We start from the raw sequence: 21,660 nt of genomic DNA on the forward strand, positions 1-21,660 counted from the left end.
GAAGCCAAAACTATTGTGGATCTCCCAAAACCTACAACAAAATGAGAATTTTTGAGATTCCTGGGCATGAGTGGGTTTTACTGGAAATTTATACCAAATTTTAGCAGTGTGGTTGCTCCACTGACTGAACCATTTAAAAAGAACAAAATGTTTCAATGGACACTGGAGTGTCAGAGGCATTTGATAGTTTGAAAATTGTATTAACTACAACAGCAGTTTTGGCAGTACCCAATTATGCTAAGCAAGTTAAGTTGGCCATTGACACAAGTGATATAGGCATTGGGGCCGTACTGTTACAAAAAGATGACAATGGAATTGAAAAACCAATAGGGTATTTTTCACAGAATTTGAATGCACAACAGAGGAAATATTCAACGATCGAAAATGAAACGTTGGGTTTGGTGTTTGAAATTTATGTGTCAGAAACAATTGTTCATATGGACCACAATTCTTTAAAGTTTCTGGACAAATTTTGAGACAGAAGTGGTGTTCAGGTGGAGTTTATTCATGCAACCATTTAATCTACAGATAATACATGTTGTTGGATGAGAGAATCTGATTGCAGGTGCGTTAACAAGGGTTTGAAGCTTAAAGGGAAAATTGGACGTTTTAAAACCTGGACACTAAACTGGAATAATTTCTGCTGAAACCAAGGATTTGTATATGTATATAATTAATGCATGCATCTGGTAATATAATAACGTAAGTATATAGCTAATTATAGGACACAGTGTAAAATGAGTTAATAAAAAATGAAGCTGTCTTTTAGAATTATGATGGTTCATTTTTCAATAAGGAAGGGGATGTTAAGAAGGTATAATAATGTTATTGGAAATTATTTAAAAATGGAGTTCTAATGGGGCCTGTGTCTATTTGTGTGTGTGTGTCTGTGTGTATCTTAATTGGGTTAAAGCCAGCTAGTCTGGGTACTTTGATGTATCATAGTTTTGAGGTGTTACTTAGGTAAATGTAAGGAGGGTAGAAGATAAAGTGTAAATTTGTATTTGTTAAAAGAAACCATTCAAGTCCGCGGGTGAAACCTTGCACCTACTTAGAAGACACCAAACAATGTTTCTTTTTTTGGCTTACTAATAAAATTGGTGGGCTGAAAGGATGTTATTTTTAGAAGAGGAAAAGTTAAAAGCCCAGTGATACAATGGAAAATTTACATTCAAAGAGAAAGGTATGTAGAAAGGAGAAAGGAGATTGTGTGTAAGGCAGAGGCATTTTAAGATCCAAAAAGTGTGAGAAGCCTCCAGCCTGTAAGCCTCAAGCTGCTGTCTGCAAGGACCCAGAGATAAAAGAAACTCATTTTGAATGCAACCATCCAGGGTGTGCTTTGCCAGGTTTCTGTTTAAATCTATGAGATTTACTGTTGCCTTAATGAGGGTGTAATTGAGAATCGGATTAATTAGAGGATTTTCGTAGTTATTGTAGTAGTAATTTTGTAGACATACATGCATGTTTACAATCTTTCTCATATTAATAAATGATGAGCGATGAGCTGGCTTATTCCCCTCATTAATTAATCCCCTACCACTATTGCTCTCCTAAAACTTCTTTCCGCCCACCACCCACCCCCCCACCCCCCCCCCACCACCTCGAGCAGCTGGGCCACCTACAGTGGCTCTGTTTGGCCTCTACAGAGGAACGGTCACTCTCACCATTTTCCAAAGCTGAAAAATGGTTTGTGAGCAAGATGCACTTGGGGGATTCCCTCACTGCCTGCCTGGTCCCCTCTTTCTGTCTGGTGGTCACCCATTCCCTCTCTGCTTGCACTTACTGGGGGTGATCACAGCCTGAAACATGCTATCCATGAACTTCTCAGCATCGTGAATGAACAGTAGTGCCCCCAGCTGCCGCTTAAGCTCCAAAGCCCGGAACACAAATTGCTCCAGTCGGAGGCACCTCCTGCACACAGGGTCATCCAGACCCCTAGGAGCATCTAGGATTTCCCACATAGCACAGCATGTGCAAATCATGGGACTGAGTTCCCCAAACATATCTTAACTAAATAGAATATGGACTCTTGCTTTTGTTTTACCCTTACTCCTACTTGAGTATAGACTAGATGCTAGATCCTCTAGATAGACTAGATCCTCCAGGTAAAAACAAAAAACAAAAAACTGCGGATGCTGGAAATCCAAAACAAAAACAGAATTACCTGGAAAAACTCAGCAAGTCTGGCAGCATCGGCGGAGAAGAAAAGAGTTGACGTTTCGAGTCCTCATGACCCTTCGACAGAACTAGCTAGTTAGTTAGTTAGCTAGCTAGCTAGTTCTGTCGAAGGGTCATGAGGACTCGAAACGTCAACTCTTTTCTTCTCCGCCGATGCTGCCAGATCTGCTGAGTTTTTCCAGGTAATTCTGTTTTTGTTTTAGATCCTCCAGGTGCTGCTGACTGCATGGCTCAGAGTCCTCCTCTCACACGCTCCTCTAGGTGTTGCTGACTGCCTGTCCCCAGTCCTCCTCTCACACTCTCCTCTAGGTGCTGCTGATTGCCTGTCCCTGGGTCCTCCTTCCACAGTCTCCTCTGATGATTTGTGTATTTGGTGAGGGTACTGAGAGAGGTGCAGAATGCTAATTGGAATGGGTCAAACATGGAGTTGTCGTAAGATTCAGCACCTGCTTTCTAGGCAGCAATATATTCAAGGACGTGGGGGAGGAAAGGGAATTTAGAGATTAGGCCACCCAGAGTCTCTCATCACAGATCAACCAGATTCCAATTTCCCATCAATGTTGTGTCATCAACTTGTCCATAAAGAGATCCTGTTTCCTTTCACTACGGGAAAGACAAGCTGCAGCTTGTTGGGGCCCACATGGTTTTGGGCAATAGAAATGAGAGTTCTTTGCAAGAGTTTACAAGATTGGTGATGTTCTGTTTTCTGACGTATCTTTCAGTGATGATGAGTTTTCCGGGTGGTGGGTGGTGAGTTGGCGTTTTGAGGATTACCCCAATTTGGCTCCTTAATGATTGGCTTTGGCAGCTAGCCTGCCGAGAAACTCCTAATTAGGATCTCTCAGGATTTCGTCAATTACGTCTTGAAATTGCCTTGAAAACTGTATCTAGGAGACACAGAACTCCCAGGGAAAGCCAGCCAATGACAGCAGGGCGGCATCCCGATTGCATAACCTCGGTAGATTATGAGTCCGAGGTTTCAATAAGGCAGTCAGCAGCCTGTCAGAAAAGGGCAGATGGAAGAGAATGGTGCCACTGATGGATGGCTAACTCTATTTTAGCAAACTCTAGATCTCTACCAGGTGAGGCTGGTTAACACGACCCTGACTTGTAGCCGGTATCTGATTCTGTTATAGAACTGATTTAACTCGGGTCATCTATTACAGCATTTTCTCAAGCGTTAACTGGAAAATGCAAAGTAGCATGGTGCAATGTAATGTTTCATGTTTCAATGTCATGCGTTTTATTACTGGATCTTGAAATGTGTTCAGTATCGGATTGGTGTCCGCGCTGTTGGACCTGCGTCGCAGTCGTGAAGGATCCAGGCCAATTTAAATGACCAATCTTTCCCTTTTGCAAATAAATCTAATGCTAGGCGCGGTACATGGCCGCATGTGTAGTAAGCAGCAGAGCACAGAGGGCGATTCCTGGAGTGACAAATGCCAGTATTAGGCAGAATGACACGAACAGGCAAATAACAGGGGACGCTCAGGATATACTGTAAATCATTGTTTAAACCTATGATACATTGCTTTGCACGTTAGCGTTACATAATGATTCATTATATAAGATCTAAGGTTATACTGATGCAGTTCTGGGCGTTTATTTAATTTGACTGTGCACGTACGGTTCCGACAATGACTACACTTCAAAGTAATTCATGAGCTGTTAAGACGCTTTGGACGTCCGGAGATCCTGAAAGGCACCACTAAGTGCAAATTCTTCCTTACAATACTCAGCGTTAGAAAGTGTCATTCGATCCGGTGGAGAGAGCGGGTGGAAAAATCAAGTCAATGTTGAGATGTACAACCTGCACCCACGGCGGCCCTTTCTAACTGAGCAAGGCGTGCTCACAGCTTCAGGATTAAGAGGCTGGTTTTAGATTTTAGTCCGACAGAGCGGGCATCTCTGAAGAATTGGGTGCAGAACTGAGCGCATGTTAGAGGAAAGCAGTACTGCGATTGTTATCACTAGCCACACGGCGCCCATAAACACTGGAAACCGCGGGGATCCGCGACCCCCACCGACCGAACTGGCCCATTGCAGCCGGAAAACCACAACACAGGCGGAGATGATCTTGAAAGGCTTAGAAGCTGGTGCAAGGTAACTCCCAGGATTGTGTGGCGGTGCGGGCTGCCTTGCACCCGAGCCCGCTAGTTGTTAACTGTATGCGGGGGGAGGGGGAGGGATGATAGACACTATGTTCACGATTTGTAAAAGCATCAGGAAAGCGCTGCAAAGAAATGAGCTTGTGATTTCGCTGGAATAAGATCTTCCTGGATGATGATGATGATCGACGTGTTGAGTTTGCTTTCAGAGGCAACTGGATATTCCGTAAATGTAAATGAGTTTTGGTGATGAGATTAACATTCTGGTCAACACTGGCAGAGAGTGTGGCCCGGCTGTGCTTTTCTGTGCATTGTGAACGAGGCGCTTCCCACTCCTGAAGCGCTTGTTAGCTGAAATGATATATGAGGTTGCTTTTACTGTGACTTTGATATCGGTGTATGAGAGCAGTGTATAGTTTTCCTTTGAAATAGCTTTATTTCACCAGGGCGTATACAGGACCAGATCTCATATTGCAAATGGCAAATTCTGATTCAAAGGATACACTGTCCAGCAGAACCTCGTCCCAAAAAGAAATGCTGATGTGCTGCTCAGAGGCAGTGGTCGTGTTTTTGATTCGTTCTAATTTCCCGGGATATTTGTGTGAGATCCCTGTGCATGCCTATATGCTATAAAGGAATCTTTCCGAGAAGCCAGCAGTTCAATGTAGCACCAAGTCTTTCTTTGCTAGATATTTTGATGGAGGAGCAACAGAAGAGCACGGCCCCGGAAGTTTGAAGGCACAAGGAGACTATCATCAGGACTCAGCGCTACGCAATGGAGCGCAAATATTGCTATTAATCTACCAAACGAGCCCTCAACAAGGACCACTGTGTAAGAAGGCTGCTTTTCAACAGGAAAGAGATCTTGTGCCAACTCCCAGAAACACATATAGAATAGCACTCAAATAGCATTCTGAATGGAAGTGACACCACTGAATCCATTTTGACATTAGAAAAAAATACATTATTCACAACCATTTATACTCATAAAGATTACCACTATATAATATAGGTTTCTTCTGTTGCCACACATCTGCACAAATCAAATTTTGCATGGACATGCAGACCAGCCAGAGAAGCAATTGTACTCTGTTTAAATATAAGCGCTGGTTGCGCTTCTGTTACACCTCATGACACTGCTGATAATGTTGTCCCTTTTAACAACAGGCTGCTCGCTCTCTCTCTTAATGCCCAATTGCATATCTTCACCATCACAAAGACAACCAACTTCCATATGCATAACGTTTATCAACCTCCAGCCCTGCCTCAGCGCAGCTGCTGCTAGAAAGCTGCACCTATGCCTTTGTTGATCAGTGGCTCGCCTACTCATTTCCACATGCTGGGCTTCATCAGCTGGTCTGTTTCATTCTTCCATACCAAACAACAAGTAATTGGGGGAAAATGTAGCTGAGACAAGTAGGTAAAATGATAAAAAAAATGTTTAAAAAAACTTGATTTGTGCAGATGTTTGGCAACAGAAGATACCTGTATTATGTAGTGGCAATCTTTGAGTATAAATCGTTGTGAATAATGTATTTTTTTCTAATGCCATCATGGATTCAGTGGTGTCACTTCTATTGAGAATGCTATTTGAGTGTTATTCTATATAAGGAGTGAAAAGGAGAAAACAGAAGTGAAGGAGGAGAGAGACATAAAAGAGGGAGAAGAGGAAATAGAATTAAGGAGCGAAGGACTGGAAGAGAATTGAGGGAAGTGTAAGAGACAGAAAAACTAGAAATGAAGGGGGTAGCTTGAAGCACCAGAGAAAGGAGGGAGGGGAGAAATGGAAAGAAACAAAATCATAATGGTACTTAAAAGGTTGCCTCATATCTAACATTGGATTTGAAAGGTGCAATAATGCTTTTATTTGCACTCACAGCAGAGTACGGATAGTACCTTGGGATGCTGTTCTGTGTAAAAGGCATCTTAAAAATACAGGATGTTGCTGTGTCTATATTTGCAGTTGAACTGTACTTTGCCATCTGCAGTTCCAATCAGAAGACAACAGAAGGCATTTACGCAAGAAGCTGGGTTCAAGAACTTTGGAGGGCAGAATTACATTTTGAAAAGTTTTTGTATTCAGTTCAATTTAGGAGAATTTGATAATAATGTATTAACAACAGGCAGAATTCACTCAGAAATTCATTTTGAAAATATTATGACCCTGTACAAAGCCTGCATGCACACATCTCTATTGGGGCCACAACAGAACTACTTTCATAGCTTTACAGTCTCACTCTCCCCCTTTCTTTACCTTGATTGCCACTTGCTTTAATTTGTCAGTCATGATCTCCTTTCAACTTTCATCCGCCCCTTGTTTTCCCCTGCCCAGTCTCCACCTTTCCAGTCACCTCTTGGCCACCAGTTTCATCTTTTGCTCCTTCCATCTGTTCTTCCCCATCTCCTATCTCTGTCTCCCTGTTAAACAACAACCAAAAACTGAAAAATGGACCATAGTGTAGAACAATGAACAAGCCCACACTGTAAAATGGTTTAAAAGTTTAAATTTGTTATTTTTTACATATGATTTCAGGATTGTTACTAATATTTTCAACATTGTGTTCTATAATTTGGAATTTTTATTCTGTGAAAATTTTATGTAGAAAACATGGATCTGTTAATTGCAGTGAGAGCTCAGTGGGACATGCAAGATTCAGATTGTGTGAAGTTCAAGTGAGATAGCATTAAAAATAGATGTTAAGAATGAGGATTGTTTCACTCGAAATCTTCAGGAAATTCACTGAGCAATAAAACGCTGAGAGGCTGGGAAGGTTTAAATCAAAGCAAAAAAATTTATGTAAAAAATTAACATTGATGGAAAAATAGGCAGAAACACTGAAAAAGATAGAGACATAAAGTAGGACAGAGTCCCTCCAAAAATTACTCCATTTCATAATAGCACCTAATGATTCTTAAGCATGCAAATTCTAAATTGACTTCAGTTCTATATTTGAACTTGCACTTTCAGCCCCCAAATATACTAATGTAATTATGAGGTTTCTTAACTAATTTGTTGGAAGGGGCAATACTAATGGTCATGTCACTATAATCATGTTGTTAATATTGTAGCTAATTTTAAAAAGCAGAATAGTTTAAGTTTATTTGCATTGAATTTCTTCAAGCCACCAGGGAATTAGGAACTTTGTAAAAAATATGCATGGTTTTTTTTATGACACAGAAGTAAAAGAGGAAGCTAATAAAATTAATGCTAGTAATTCAGGAAGATCTGCTAAATATCGCCTATGCTGTGAGAGCCAGTCCCGAAAAGAAAAAATAAATCAGGCCAACGCTGTAGCCACAGGTGCCTGGCTGCTAGATGGGCTGGCTAATGGTCAAGACCCAAAATTCAATCTGCCTCTGTTGCCCCTGGATACTTACAGGCCTACAATTCTTCTCTGGCAGCACCTGCTGGAAAGGAAATGGAGGAGATACTGGAGGTCTGGAGATACCATAGGCTGCAATACCCAGGAGAAAGGCAAGACACTATTCCCAAGGCTTGTGTTGAGCATGGTTGGAACAGTGTAGGAGGCCAAAATCATGGAGGGAAGAGTGAAAATGGGAGGTTCAAGGGAAATGAGGACAGGATGGAAGTGCTTGACAAAGTGATACCTTAATCTGCACTTTCTTTCCTCAGTGTAGAGGAGAATACACCATCAGCAGCAATAATGGCATGCTAGATTAGACCAAGTGTTTTTTTCAATCTTTCTGGCATGTGAGCATCACTGGCTGGGCCAGCATTTATTGCCCATCCATAATTGCCCTTGCTGATGAACTGCCTTCTTGAACCACTGCATGTGATGTTGATACACCCAGTGATGTTAGGGAGGGAGTTCCAGGATTTTGACCAAGCAACAGTGAAGGGATGGCAATATAGTTCCAAGTTAGGATGGTGAGTGGCTTAGAGGGGAAATTCCAGGTAGTGGTGTTTCCATTTGTCTGCTGCCCTTGTCCTTCTAGATCGTAGAAGTCGTAGGTTTGGAAGGTGCTGTCAAAGGACCCATGGTGAGTTCTTGCGGTGCACCTTGTAGGTGGTACATACTACTGCCACTGAGTGTCGGTGGTGGAGGGAGTGAATGCACGTGGATGGGGTGCCAGTCAAACGGGCTTCTTTGCCCTGGATGGTGTCAAGCTTCTTGAGTGTTGTTGGATCTGTCTCCAGGCAAGTGCAAATGTCTATAATGGTGCATGGGCAATGCCCTAAAATCATAGTTAAAGAGAGTAGGGTGTTGGGGTACATACATAGGACAATTGACTATAAGAGAAGGAATTCACCAAGGCTCCTTAGAAAGCACCTTCCAAACCCATGAACATTACCATCTAGAAGGACAAGGACAGCAGATAGATGGGAACACCACCAACTGGAAGTCCCCCTCCAAGCTACACACCATCTTGACTTGGAAATATATCGTTGTTCCTTCACTGTCACAGGGTCAAAATCCTAGAACTCCCTTCCTAACAGCACTGTGAGTGTTCCTACACCACATGGACTGCAGCTGTTCAAGAAGGCAGCTCACCACCACCTTCTCAAGGGCAACTACTGATGGGCAATAAATGCTGGCCTAACCAGCAAAGCCCACACTCCATGAATGAATAATAATAAAAAAAAACCTCTTTGTCATTGTACAAGGTGTTGGTCAGGCCTCACTTGGAATACTCTGTCCAGTGTTGGTCTCCTCATATAATGGGGTATATTGAAACTTTGGAAAGAATGCAGAAGAGGACCATTAGATTAATTCCCTTTATAAAGCATCTTGGTCATAAAGATAAGCTAAAAGAGTTAGGACTGTACACTTTAAAGGAGTGTCATCTTAGGGGTGATTTGATTGAGGTTTATGAAGGTTATAAATTATGTTTCAGTTGACAGTTTGTTCTAATTAGCCAGCTCAGAAAAGACCAGGGCTCAAAATTTACTGAATATGAGGCTAGATCCAGTTTAAACATCAGGGGGTGAGTCTTTTTCCAGAAAAAAGTAGACTTTTGGAACTGATTGCCATCTCATGAGGTGGACAACAATTCACTGAATTTCTTCATTAGACTTGTTTCTCGCTGAGGCAAATATCATTTCTGACAAAGGGGAATACTGGGCTAGAGCTATCTCTCGGATTGTTTTTGGTTGCTTAGAGGGTCAGAGAAGAATTTTATTTTTTACGGGACGTGGGCATCGCTGGCTAGGCCAGTATTTATTGCCCATCCCTGGCTAGGCCAGTATTTATTGCCCATCCCTAATTGTCCTTGAGTATGTGGTGGTGAGCTGCCTTCTTGAACTGCTGCTGTCCCTCATTTCCTGCGTTTTCTTCCAAAATTGACCTGCATTTTATTCTATTTTTCACCTCTCCCAGGAGATGGTTTTGGGTGGGATGGAGAGTGTATATATTGTGAAAAACAAGGTATCACAGTTCTCTGTGACAAGCTGGATGAATCAATGGATCTTTACCTATCTATCATTGTTCATATGTTTGCATAAGTACAGGCAAATTGCAGGTGTTGGGGCCCGAACAATCATGGGGTAAGAACTGAATAAGAATGTGCTGCATCTGTTGCAGCTACAAGGGCAAGTGTCAGGATAGTTGGAAAATGAGGTGGAGAAAGAATGAATGAAGGTATGCCAGAGAGAACAGCCCTGCCAGAAAGTGGAACAGAAAGGCAGGCCAAAGGTGTGTGCATCATCTTGTAGGTGCTGGAAATAATCTGGTGAAAACAACAGCTGGTAGGGCAAAAGTTGAACATGTTGGGGAATCGCTATTATTGTGAGGAGGGCGAGGAATAAGCAAAGGAAATAGGAAATAGGAAATGGGCCAGATATGGTCAAGGGTTCCGCCAACCTCATTGTAAATAGAGAAACTTGAGATCAAGGGAAAGGAGCACATTATAGAAGCTCTAAGTTGGAAAGAGCAGATGGGCGAGAGATGGAGGTGCCAATTTAAGTTGGATAGATTCCTGGAGATTTCATCATAGGACCTGCTGCCTTCAACTGCTTTGCTCATGCTCCATCCATTGGTAGCTCAACATGTCCAGTGTTGTGTGCATGCCTTCCTGTGCAAATTAGATGCTGAACAGAAGCTTGCATGCCCAATTTGATGAGTCATAATCATCAAATAACCTATCTTTCCCATCTCCAAAATTTTTATAACTAATAAAAGAAAGTGTTTAAAGAAGGAAGCATGATTTATTCAGTGTCCCTGTGAATCCCCGCTCCCTCCATACCTGAACTTAGGTTGGTTGCAATGTGCAGTAAATTAATTTTTGGCTCCTGGAATATCCATGACAATCCTGGAGGATTAGCTTCCTAGAGAGGGAGAAACTGAGAGAAAGGGAAGGAGGTCTTTATCAGATATGGATTGCAAAGAAATGTATGAATACGCATAGGTTGTCTGATTTAGGACCTCAGCACTTTTCTAGTCAGCCAAGCAGCCTTATAAGACAATAGATGTTTTGTAACTTTTGCCAGCAGCCAGCTGTAAAGGGCTTAATGGGTTACTGTGGTCAAAGAATGAAAACAGAGATGCAGTACCAATAAAACATACCTGTTTGAAAGTCTGAATTTAGCACAAAATTTTGGTCCTAATTGCTGGTTACCAGATTTTGAACTTGCCTGGAGGTGCTAAACCAGAAGTCTGCAAGTTTAGCACTTAAGGGCTGATGAGATGCAATTTTTGTTGGAACGGTAAATGTGGGCACCTCACACCCATTTCCCTTGAAGGTACAGGTGCTGGGACACTGTGGCACATTGCAGGATAGCTCAGAGACTGAGGGAGAGGGCAAACGGGCTATTGAATGTTTTCAACGCAAACTGGAGGAACAGCACCTCATCTTCCGACTAGGCACTTTACAGTCTTTCGGACTGAGTATTGAGTTCAACAATTTTAGATCATGAACTCTCTCTTCCATCCCCAACCCTTTCTGATTTTTTACCCCTTCTTTCTGTTTTTTCCAATAATTTATATAGATTTTTTCTTTTCCTTCCTATTTCCACTATTTTTAAATGTATTTCAATCCATTGTTTTATCTCTACCTTTTAGCCTTTTTTGATTCCTTCACTCCACCCCACCCCCACTAGGGCTATCTGTACCTTGCTTGTCCTGCTTTCTACCCTTAATTAGCACATTCCTTTAGATAATATCACCACATTCAACACCTCTTTGTCCTTTTGTCTGTGACACTTTTTTGGTTGTCTCCACCTATCACTGGCCCTCTATCCAGCTGTCTTGTCCCAACACCCCCACCTTAAACCAGCTTATATTTCACCCCTTTTCTATTTTTCCTTAGTTCTGTTGAAGAGTCATGCGGACTCGAAACGTTAACTGTGCTCCCTTCCACAGATGCTGCCAGACCTGCTGAGTTTTTCCAGGTATTTTTGTTTTTGTTTTCGATTTCCAGCATCCACAGTTTTTTGCTTTGATATTATATTGGATGCAGTGTTGGAGGCTGTGTTGGAGGTGCGGAGGAGGAAGGATATCATGTACTTGCAAGAGGCTGAAGGATGCCACCTCATTCTCCTTGTCTTCCCATCCCTCTCCCCTGCTCTGCATGTCCTCCTCTCATCCCTCAACCATACCAAGGGAGAAGCCCTAGTAAGATGCCTATGACCAAGCACTCCCTAGCCCTTGGTGATCCCTATAAGATTTCCAATAATGTGGAGTAGCACAGCACTTACTCCTTTTAGGTGAGGTCCTGAGGGAATTTGCAGAATAAATGTTGCCCGAGTGTTGATCAAATCTTGACAAATTGTCCCAGAAAAGGTTCCAATGTGAGTCAGAGATAACGTTCACAGCTCCAGCAGTAATGAACATGAAGTGATGAGTACTCTTAAGTAGCATTTCAAATCAACATCAACACCGTGTTTACCATGTTCAACTGGTCACTGTTAAGAGAGGGCACTCATTGCAATATTAGCCACCAAAATGCCAGAGAGCATCTCTAATGAATGTAGCAAGCATTTTAACTGACAATCTGCTGTTTACCAAGCTTCCAGAAGCCCATTCCAAGCATTGCCTAACTCCTTTACCAAGACTGAATGGGATGCATTCAAAGATGCTAAAAGAAGGTGGAAATTGCAGAGGTACTGATTACCATCTTCCAGTTCTCCATAAATACAAATGTGCCATAAAACTGGAGAATTGCAAATGTTACATACACCCTTGTGCAAAAAGGGTTAAGCCTAGGAACTACAGGTCAATCTGTTTAAACCCGGTGGTGAAAAAGCTTTTAGAAATGATAGTCCCAGACAAAATCAACAATCACTTGGACAAATGTAGATTAATTAAGGAAATCCAGCACAAATCTTTTAAAAGCAAATAGTGTTTGATTATGTTTTTTGATTAGGTAACAGGGAGGGTTCATGGGGTTAATAGGGTTGTCGTGGTATATATGGACTTCTAAAAGACATTTGATAAAGTGCCACATCGCAGGCTTCTCAGCAAAGTTGAAGCCCATGGAGTAAAGGAGAAAGTGGATGTGAAGTTGGCTAAGCAACAGGAAACAGAGTAGTGCTGAACAACTGATATCTGGATTGGAAATCAGAAATCAATGTGGTGCTTCAGGGGTTGGTACTAGGGAAGCTTCTAGATATGTTTCAATGACTTAGGGCGGAATTTTCTGTGCTCGCTGGAGTCGGGCATCATGGTGGGTGTGAGCGGACGATATGGCGGGAAGGCCAAAATTTGGTTTCACGATGCTGTGAACTCAGTTTGTAACCACGGGCTGTGTTTCCCACCACTGCATGTCGGGAACTCCATTGTAATACATCTGCAAATCATTATAAGTCCAGCTCCCAGGAATCATCTCCCCACATAGGATCATTTGAGTGCGTTGCCATGATTGGGTGCCAACATGTTTCACAACTGTACATAAACGACGTACACCTGATGAGCTGCATTTCACTCGGGACTTCGAAGTTTGTTTGCCTGCCTGACTTTGGGCAGCACTTGCAGTCATCAGCGGCAGGCGTCGCAGACAGCACCACATCACTTTTAGGGGGTTTCACAGGCAGGTCTCTACTTATCAAACTAGCTGCAAGGCGGGGGTGGCTTTTCAATAGCTGCAGGGCAAGACCTTGTTTGGGGAAGAGGGAGAAGTGGCCTCAGGCAAGGGAAGAGGCTGCAGGGCGAGAGCTGTACTGAGGAAAGAGGGTATCCCAGGATGTGTGTGGGGACACATGTTGGTGAAGGCTGAGGTGGCAGTCTCCAGAGGAGATGAGGCCAGATGGAGATGTGAGGGTGTGTGTGAGAGAGTGAGTGGTGATGTCCCTCGAGCTGGCAGTGAGTAAGATGCCAGTGAATGTGTGATGGGCTTGTGAGTGTGAGAATTTAGAGTGAAACATGGTTGCCCTACCCTGGTGGCACAGATGAGATCATTCATCCTCTTTCTGCACTGGATGGCCAACCTCTTCTGTGCATCATTGTCACTGACCACCATTGCCACCACCTCCCAAACTGGAGTGGTGAGATTTCTGGACCTCCTGTGTCCAGAACAGGGGTGGAGGACATCACGTCAGGCCTCCGAAAGGCATTCCAGCATTGGGTCACTGAACTCTTCTTGGCTTTCAGGGCCATGTCTTCACTGGAGCAGTCCTGGGCTGCAAGCATTGAGAACTGTGTGGGCGGCTGCAATTTAAATATGTCACCCAGTGTGAGGAAACAGTGAGGTAACTGCGTGGCAGGCAATTCAGAGGCCGCCCACCAGTGAAACAGCGTGTTTCCTGTGGCTGCATAAATAATGAGGCGGGATTGGGATGATATAGCATGAAAAGCCACCATGCAGCCACGAGGTAAAACGTCCTTCTTCCCACCTACTACTGCACTTAGTGCAAATCTGGGATGATTCCACCCTTAGACTTAGGTGTACAGGATACAATTGTAGAATTGACAGGTAATGCAAAACTTGCAAGTGTACTAAACTGTGACGACATAGGCTGATGGAAACTGACATGTGGGAGCTGCAATTTAACACAGGTAGGAAGAATGAGGAGAGACAATATTAACTAAATAAAGCAGGAACAAAAGGAGCTAGGAGTATATATGCACAAATTGTTGAAGGTGGCAGGGCAGGTTGAGAAAGTGATTAAAAAGACATTCGGGATCCTGGGCTTTATAAATAGAGGCATAGAGTACTAAAGCAAGGAAATTATGGTGGACCTTCATGAAATACCAGCTTGGCCTCAATTGGAGTATTGTGTCCAATTCTTGGCATCGCATTTTAGGAATGAGTTGAAGGCTTTAAAGAGTGTGGAGAAAAGAATTACTGGCATGCATCGGGGATGAGGGACTTCAGTTACTTGGATAGATTGGAGAATCTGAAGCTATTCACCTTAAGGAAGAGGAGGTTGAGAGGAGATTTAGCTGAGATGTTCAAAATCATGAAGGATTGAGGCAGAGTGGATGGAGAGAAATAGTTCCCATTGGCAAAATAGTCAAGAATCAGAGACACTTTAAAGGAATTAGCAAAAGAGCCAAAGGCAACATGAGTGAAAACTTTTTTAGCAGTGAATGGTTATGATCTGGAATTCAGTGTCTGAAATTGTGGCTTTCTAAAGGGAATTGGAGAAGCACCTGAAGGAAAAAAAAATTGCAAGGCTATGGTAAATTGCTGTTGCAGAGAGCCGGCATAGACTTGGTGGGTGGAATGGCCTCCTTCTAACATTCTATGATTCTATAAGATGGTGTCAGGTACTAAGTGTAAGCTAAACAGGGACTGCAGCTTCAGACCGCATCTTGGCTACCTCAGAGACTCTTTAGCATCGAAAGTATTCAGCGAAAATCACCTACCAAGAGATTTAGGCTGCACATTATATCTTTAATGGCTGGCCATCAAAAATTGACCATCATTGTACAAACAACTGGCCTTAATGATCGATCTGATATTCAGATAGATGGGGCAAGGGACAGTAGCTCACATCCTGTTTGTTAAAATAGACCATAGCTTGTTTGGAGGTCTTGTTACGCGTCCCTGCTTCTGAGCCAGAAAATCGGTGTTTAAGTCCCACTTCATGGCTTGATGGCCAAGGAATGTGTATTTATAATGTGGCCAAACATGTTGAATATCAACTTGTAAAACCTTCCAACACACACCAATGGCAGGGGGTAAGAGTAGGAGAGATTCCTGGGTGGCCATGTGATAGAAAGAAAATTGAAGCTTCTACCATCACAATCCAAACTCCAAACTACAACATGCATGTAAAATTGCATGCTGCCATAGAAACTTGGACTTCTTCGGAGGCCGGTTGGTTCAGATGGCTTGATAGCTGGCGTGGATTAGATTGGTGCCACCAACATGGGGTTTTATCCCTGTTCGGACTGGGGTGGACACTGGACCTGCTTCCTTGCCCTATCTTTGGTGGAGGTTACAGTGCTGTGGGTTGGTCCTGCTTTTGAGCAGAGAACTGAAGACAAAGAAGAAAACTTGTTTACCTGTCTATTGAGAATGGATCTGGGACCCCTTCAAAAAAAATTGTTCATAGAGAAAATGACTTTTGATCTAAGGTGTGAAAAGCCATTTGAATTAGTGATCTATGAGTGACAGCCCTAGGTTTTTGACTTCATTTATTTATAACCACATATCCAAGTCACTGCAGTGAGACAGAATGCAAAGGTGCCTGTGGGCTTGACTTTCAATCGGGAGTCAGGAGTCTGACACCTTGATAATTTCCAGGTCCCGACCCCACGCTGCAACTGCATCGCTGACGGAACGCTATCTTGAAATGTACATGGGGCCAGAGTCAAATGCGCCACGCACTTAGCGGCATTGAGCGTCAACAGGAGAGTGGGAGCTGCCTGCAGAGCATGAGCAGCAAAGGCAGACGCCAGCTATGATGAGGCCTACCACTGGGGAGAAAGGAGAATATCGGAGGGCCAGCATCCTCACAGTGCAGGGAAGTGGGCAAATGGCCAACTGAAGGGTACTGTACCTGATTTCACGCAAAAAACCTAGTCATTAATATTTATCATCATCAAAAATGTTACATGCTCCCCGAATTAAATCCTACAGCTGTGTACTAATGTGCACCAGACTGATGGGGTTCAGCATTTTGCAGTTTGAAGATCACCTTTGGGCCCATTATCAAGCTCCTCAAGGGGCTTAAGAGGTCCTTAATTGGAGGCAAATGGGTTCCTGATGCACCCCCCACCACTCCTCCTGCCCACACTTGCTTTAAAAATTCCAGCAATCCCAGGAGGCATTGGGATACTGGCAGGCTAACTGGGTATGCTATTTTCAAAGGGCATCTGCTCCCCTTTGTTCCCCCACAGGTGATTGAAAATTGTACCCTGTGTATCACTTCATCCAATGTGCAGAACAATGTAACTCCGAGAATTCTGAAGTAACATTTGTTGGACTCAGAAAACAGCTTAATGTGTACGTGAGACAATATCATTATTCTGAATGATTTTGCAGCACACAATAAGCATAATTAGTAGATTAAAGTATACAATCTGTTGGTGTGGTGTTTTCCTTCCTATAGAGTGGGCTAACTGTGCTAGGGAGATGAATTCAACTTCTGTCAAAAAGCCAACCATTATACATCCCAATTAGTCTTCCTTTCCATTGACGTTAATGGATAGAAAAATGGTCCACTGTGTACAACAGGAAGTTGATTTGTTACCAGCCATTTTGCGCTCCTGCCAAAGTTGAATTTCGAGCTCTATATTTGCTATAATCTAACTGTTAAAGGATATAGCATTGGTGAGTTACTGTCCATTCCAGTCACTACATACTAAAATTAACATTCAGTTCATGCAAACTTTCAACCTGACCCTAGAAGCTACTTTCTGCAAGCACAACAGAAGAGTATTGGGAGAGAATCTGAATAGTAACAACTGATAATGCTGAAGATAATTCAATGTTTTTTACATTCCACACCTGAAGTGAAGCTCCTGCTGAGTAATCACTCAAAGCAGGCAAGAGACAGTGTGGGTACCAGCTCCTGTATCTTAAAATCAACTGAAACCTCATATCATGGTGGGTAAAAAATGAAATGATCAGAAAACATTGACTGGTGATTGATATATTACTGAGGTAAGGAACTGTTTATTTTCCATTGTGCCTCTGTGTATAGCCACAGGGCTGTTCTTAACTGGAACACTTAATTAAATCACTTCTTATATCTGACTTTTTTTACTAGAGTTTTGTTCCTGATGAGATATGCTATGTTCTGATTTCCAAAGCATTATGGTGTCAGATAATCATATGCCTAAAATGTGCTACTCCATTATGCTAACTGCCTGTCTTGCTTTGTGCTGAATTTAACTAAACAAAGCAATTTTCATCAGAGAATGTGATCCTAGAATATGCCATATAAATATGGCTGCAAATTTTGAGTGCCCATACTGTGCCCATTTTATGCTGTATATTAATGTGCTGAATATACCATTTTGTACAGAGTAGTTTAAGGTTTTACTAAACGACTTGATGCTCCTCCACTTTAGCTGACACCATGCAGTTCACAATTCCTTGCTCAGTGCACCTATGTGAACAAAAACAATCTCCTGGGTAAAATCTGGACTATCACTGTATAATCAAACATGGTCTTACATGAGAGACCAGGTCATCTGGTGTGGGTTCAGTATAGCTCAGCATGAATTTCTGATAAAAATGTTCATCCCAGTGAATGCCCATATCTCGTTTAATGTCTGATTGGAGTTCTAGATCTTAGACAAAGACAGTGAATGAAGTGCACTTCAGCCACATTGCAGATCGCTCTTCTTGGTTTCAACCAGGTCTGCACATCTGCAATGTAGGTTCGGTGTTCACCTCATGTTCACTAAAAATAGTAATCTCACCTGTGCGGACCAGGAGAAATACCTGGTTTCTGTAGGGACAGAGTCCACAGCAGCTGCATTGCAACAGACAAATTTTTTATCTCAATGAGCAAAAAAAAATGCTTTGAACCCTTCCTGAAGTCTTATAATCTGGGCCTCAGCTCCTTAAAACTCTCTCTGTAAGGAACACTAGTTCATCCAAACTTCATTTGAACTTCCATTAATTTATTCAGTTTTCTGTAGTCCGCACTGAACAGCATGGTCTTATCCTTCTCAGAAAGTTATAGTGGAAATATAGTGTGCAGTGGCTGGCAGTTTTCTCAGCTTTTTGTAGTATGGTCACTTCAACTTTTCTGTTAACTTTTTGCCCCCTCAAGAATATCCTGCTAAAATGATTAAACCATCTCTCATCTTGAGCACATATATGGTAAAAGGTCCAGATTTTAGAGTAGTAATGATGGCAAAATTGTCAGTGTTTGCTACCATTACTCCTCTGAAGCCGACAGCAACTTTTGGAGTCCACACACACGCAGTTAAAGCAGAAACTGAGAAGTTGCTGTCAGTGATTTTGACACTTCTCCTTAAAGTACGCTGCGGAGATGCCCAAGCAATTAGAAATGATCTGACGAGAACTTCCCCTATTATGCTATTAGTCACACCATAAAAACCCTTGAAAAAGTTACACCTTTTTGAATGAGGTGTAAGTAGGATCAGAGTGTACATTTCTAACAGAGTTAACTAATCCATCTGCTTTTGTTGCTGTGAGAGCTAAGGCAAACTGATATCTAGAAGTGTACTACACTATTGTCAACATGTACCACTTCTTGAGTACTCTCGACAGGCTTTGACATGTGCATCAGGCTCACTAACAATGAGCAACTGGCCAATGTACCAACGTATTTTTACAATGATCACACATTCTGCAATATTGTGCCACATCCCGCAAATGTCCAGCCAATAAAAATGTTCATGATATATGCCCTAACAACAATCAAATAGAAGTTGTATGGCACTTTAAAGAAATTCTTATCTTCCTTTTCTTTTGGTCAGTCAGGTATCTGCTACACAGAGAAGGCCACCAAATACTTAAGTTTCTCCAAATCTGTTCAGCTTAAGTATCAGAGAAACATTGTGGTTGGGAAGTGCCTGTGATACAACGCTGCCACATCCTATGCATTCTTATGAGTACCCTACCAGTCCCTGACATTTATTCTCCTTGTGAAATTTCAGGAGGTCTAAAAAATGGAACCAGTGGAGAAATGGCACAAAGACTTGCTCGTTCTCAAGCTTCTGGACAAAAAGTTGAACTCAAAGGAAAATGGGACTACAGGTAGGGCTGATGGACATGGGTCTGCAACTACAACAAGTCTTAAATGTGTAGAAGCGCACTTGTCAGAAAAACTTTAATTTAAAAACCGCAACTATGTATAAATACTATACAATACTTGAACTCAGTGTATAATGTAAATTTAAATTTGTATTTTTCACTTCACCAAATTTCTACTTTTCTTTTCATAAAGGTGATGATTATTGCTTGGATGGTGGGCTGGGTGACAGGGGAGGGTGTCCAGAGGTTTTACCTTAGCTTGGAAGAAACAAGATAAATTGCAAAGCCTCGTGTACCTGGGTAAAATCAGTAGAGGAAGGGATCAATGGGAAAACCTCTTGGTCCGAATGGCTCAGTACCGCCCCAGGCAGTGCATTTACCCACAGGGTATGTTGGCAGCCAAATTCAGGGCAAATTCAATTTGAATAAATACTACTAAATAAATAGTAATCTCACCGCATTGCTCCAGCATTGCTCCAGAGCTTGCTGTGTTGTTACTGGTAATAAGGCTAGCAGTGAAGTGGTTATACAGTCCTGTTGAGACAGAACTGTTGCAGGTCATAGCATTGAACCAGAGCAAAACTGTTTGAGTTAGAGGCTGAATAATCCAACTCGGGGCTTTTAATGGCATCTTCATGTCAAAATCATATCTTTGTATTTTTTTTTCATTTTCAGTCTAATCCTTGCCACAAACTATACCCACAAGGGAAGGGGTGGCTAGTGACCTGCTCACAGATTTACAATAGTGCAACTCTGGCTATTTGTTAATGGACAGTGGCAGGTGCTATCGAATCATGGGAATACTTGTACTTAAAAACCATGATTCCCTCAATGATCTAGAGGCTAAAAGTGCTATCAACACCAAGTCAAAGACAGAAAGTCCTAGATTATATTCCTTGTCTGTCTATGATTAGCTACATTTCAGCTGCCACTGTTGACCTCAGTGACTGAGCAAGGTATATGCAAAAATATAATTCTCAGAGTTTCTGCTCCTGGTCATTGCTGGGAAGTGTGGGTGAGGGCACATTTCATGATGGAATAGCTGAAGTCCATCGGGCTGCACCTTAACATGAGCCATCCTATTCAAGGGAGCAAGGATAAAAATTAGAAGATAACTCTCACAGGCTAGATCGAATTAAATATCTATGGAAAAGCAAGCTTCAAGGCCAAAGCTTTGCCATTTAATGACACAGTCAGTTTCAAGTAATCACTAAAAGTTGTGCTCGATTGATGATTGGTGTAGATGGTGAGACACCTTACTAAAATATCACTGTTGGAGCACCCTCTAGTGAAGGTATAAGAACATTAATAAGCAAAATTGGGAGGTGCTATGCTAGCAGCTACAAGCTGAAATATATCACTTCAAAGAACAGGTTTTATCTGATACTTGGTGCAGTAATACTTTGACATACAGTACAAATCAAATGTACCTCACAAGGTTAGGATATGAATTTAACTGTAATTCTTCATGTGGCAAGATTCTTTACAAGCAAAAAATACAATGGCCTGGATTTTGCAGTCAGCAGTAAATGAACAGCACTTCTGCTGACCTCAAGAAGCTGCCCACAAAATTTTAGTGGGTTCTAGAGCATTGACTTCCTCTATTTCAATGTCACTTTGAATTTGGCACTTTCTACAAGGGATCTGTGGCATTCAGCAAAAGACAGTCTCATCAATCAATCAGATCGACAAATTCACACAGATGGCAAAGCAGGAAGTTCAAATCAGGGAATATAATCACATTTAAATTATTGGGCAGAAAATTAATTGAAGATTATGACATGCATATGCGGTTAAGGGAGAAATATAAATATTGGCATTTTTTTAATGTTTGAATGAGATCCATAAATTCCATAGTTGTTAAGTTCACTTTTCAGAGCCAGAGAAGTTGGTCATAAGTAATTATGAATTAGTACAATGCTAAAAACTCAGTTACTCCTGAGTGAGCAGGGCTTAACATCACAACAAATAAGCGATTTCTCGATTTCATCTGTAAAATCTGCAACAGTGCACCCTGTGCAGTGTGGAGTGTCACTGATAGCAACTTCTTTCTTTATGTGTTTAACCACACATAGGCAGATGCTACAAATCTCTGTCAGTTCCACACAGTATTGTTGAAAAAACAGATGCTGTCGAAGTTTTTTTTTCTTGCACTTATCAGTTCAGCTACAAGAAGCAAATTTCAAAGGGGGCAACAATTTATACTGCATTGTTGCTCCTTTTGAAATTTGGCAATCTTGTGTCTCCTCTGATGAGTGCAAGATGGAAAGTTTTGACAGCATGTCTCTTTTTTCAG

The 21,660-nt window shown here is 42.1% G+C and overlaps 1 protein-coding gene across 2 annotated transcripts in view; it reads left to right on the forward strand.

The window, feature by feature from the left end:
* Positions 1-3,156: 3,156 nt before the first annotated feature.
* The window catches only part of LOC121283626, an 86,256-nt gene continuing 67,752 nt past the window's right edge, over positions 3,157-21,660 (forward strand). For both annotated transcript variants that reach the window (XM_041198402.1, XM_041198403.1), the window contains exons 1-2: positions 3,157-3,260; positions 19,268-19,367. In XM_041198402.1, the coding sequence (XP_041054336.1) occupies positions 19,280-19,367 (88 nt within the window). In that variant the 5' untranslated portion in view covers positions 3,157-3,260; positions 19,268-19,279. The remainder of the gene's footprint in view (positions 3,261-19,267; positions 19,368-21,660) is intronic.

Source organism: Carcharodon carcharias, chromosome 10 (assembly GCF_017639515.1).
Source record: "Carcharodon carcharias isolate sCarCar2 chromosome 10, sCarCar2.pri, whole genome shotgun sequence".
NCBI lineage: Eukaryota > Metazoa > Chordata > Chondrichthyes > Lamniformes > Lamnidae > Carcharodon > Carcharodon carcharias.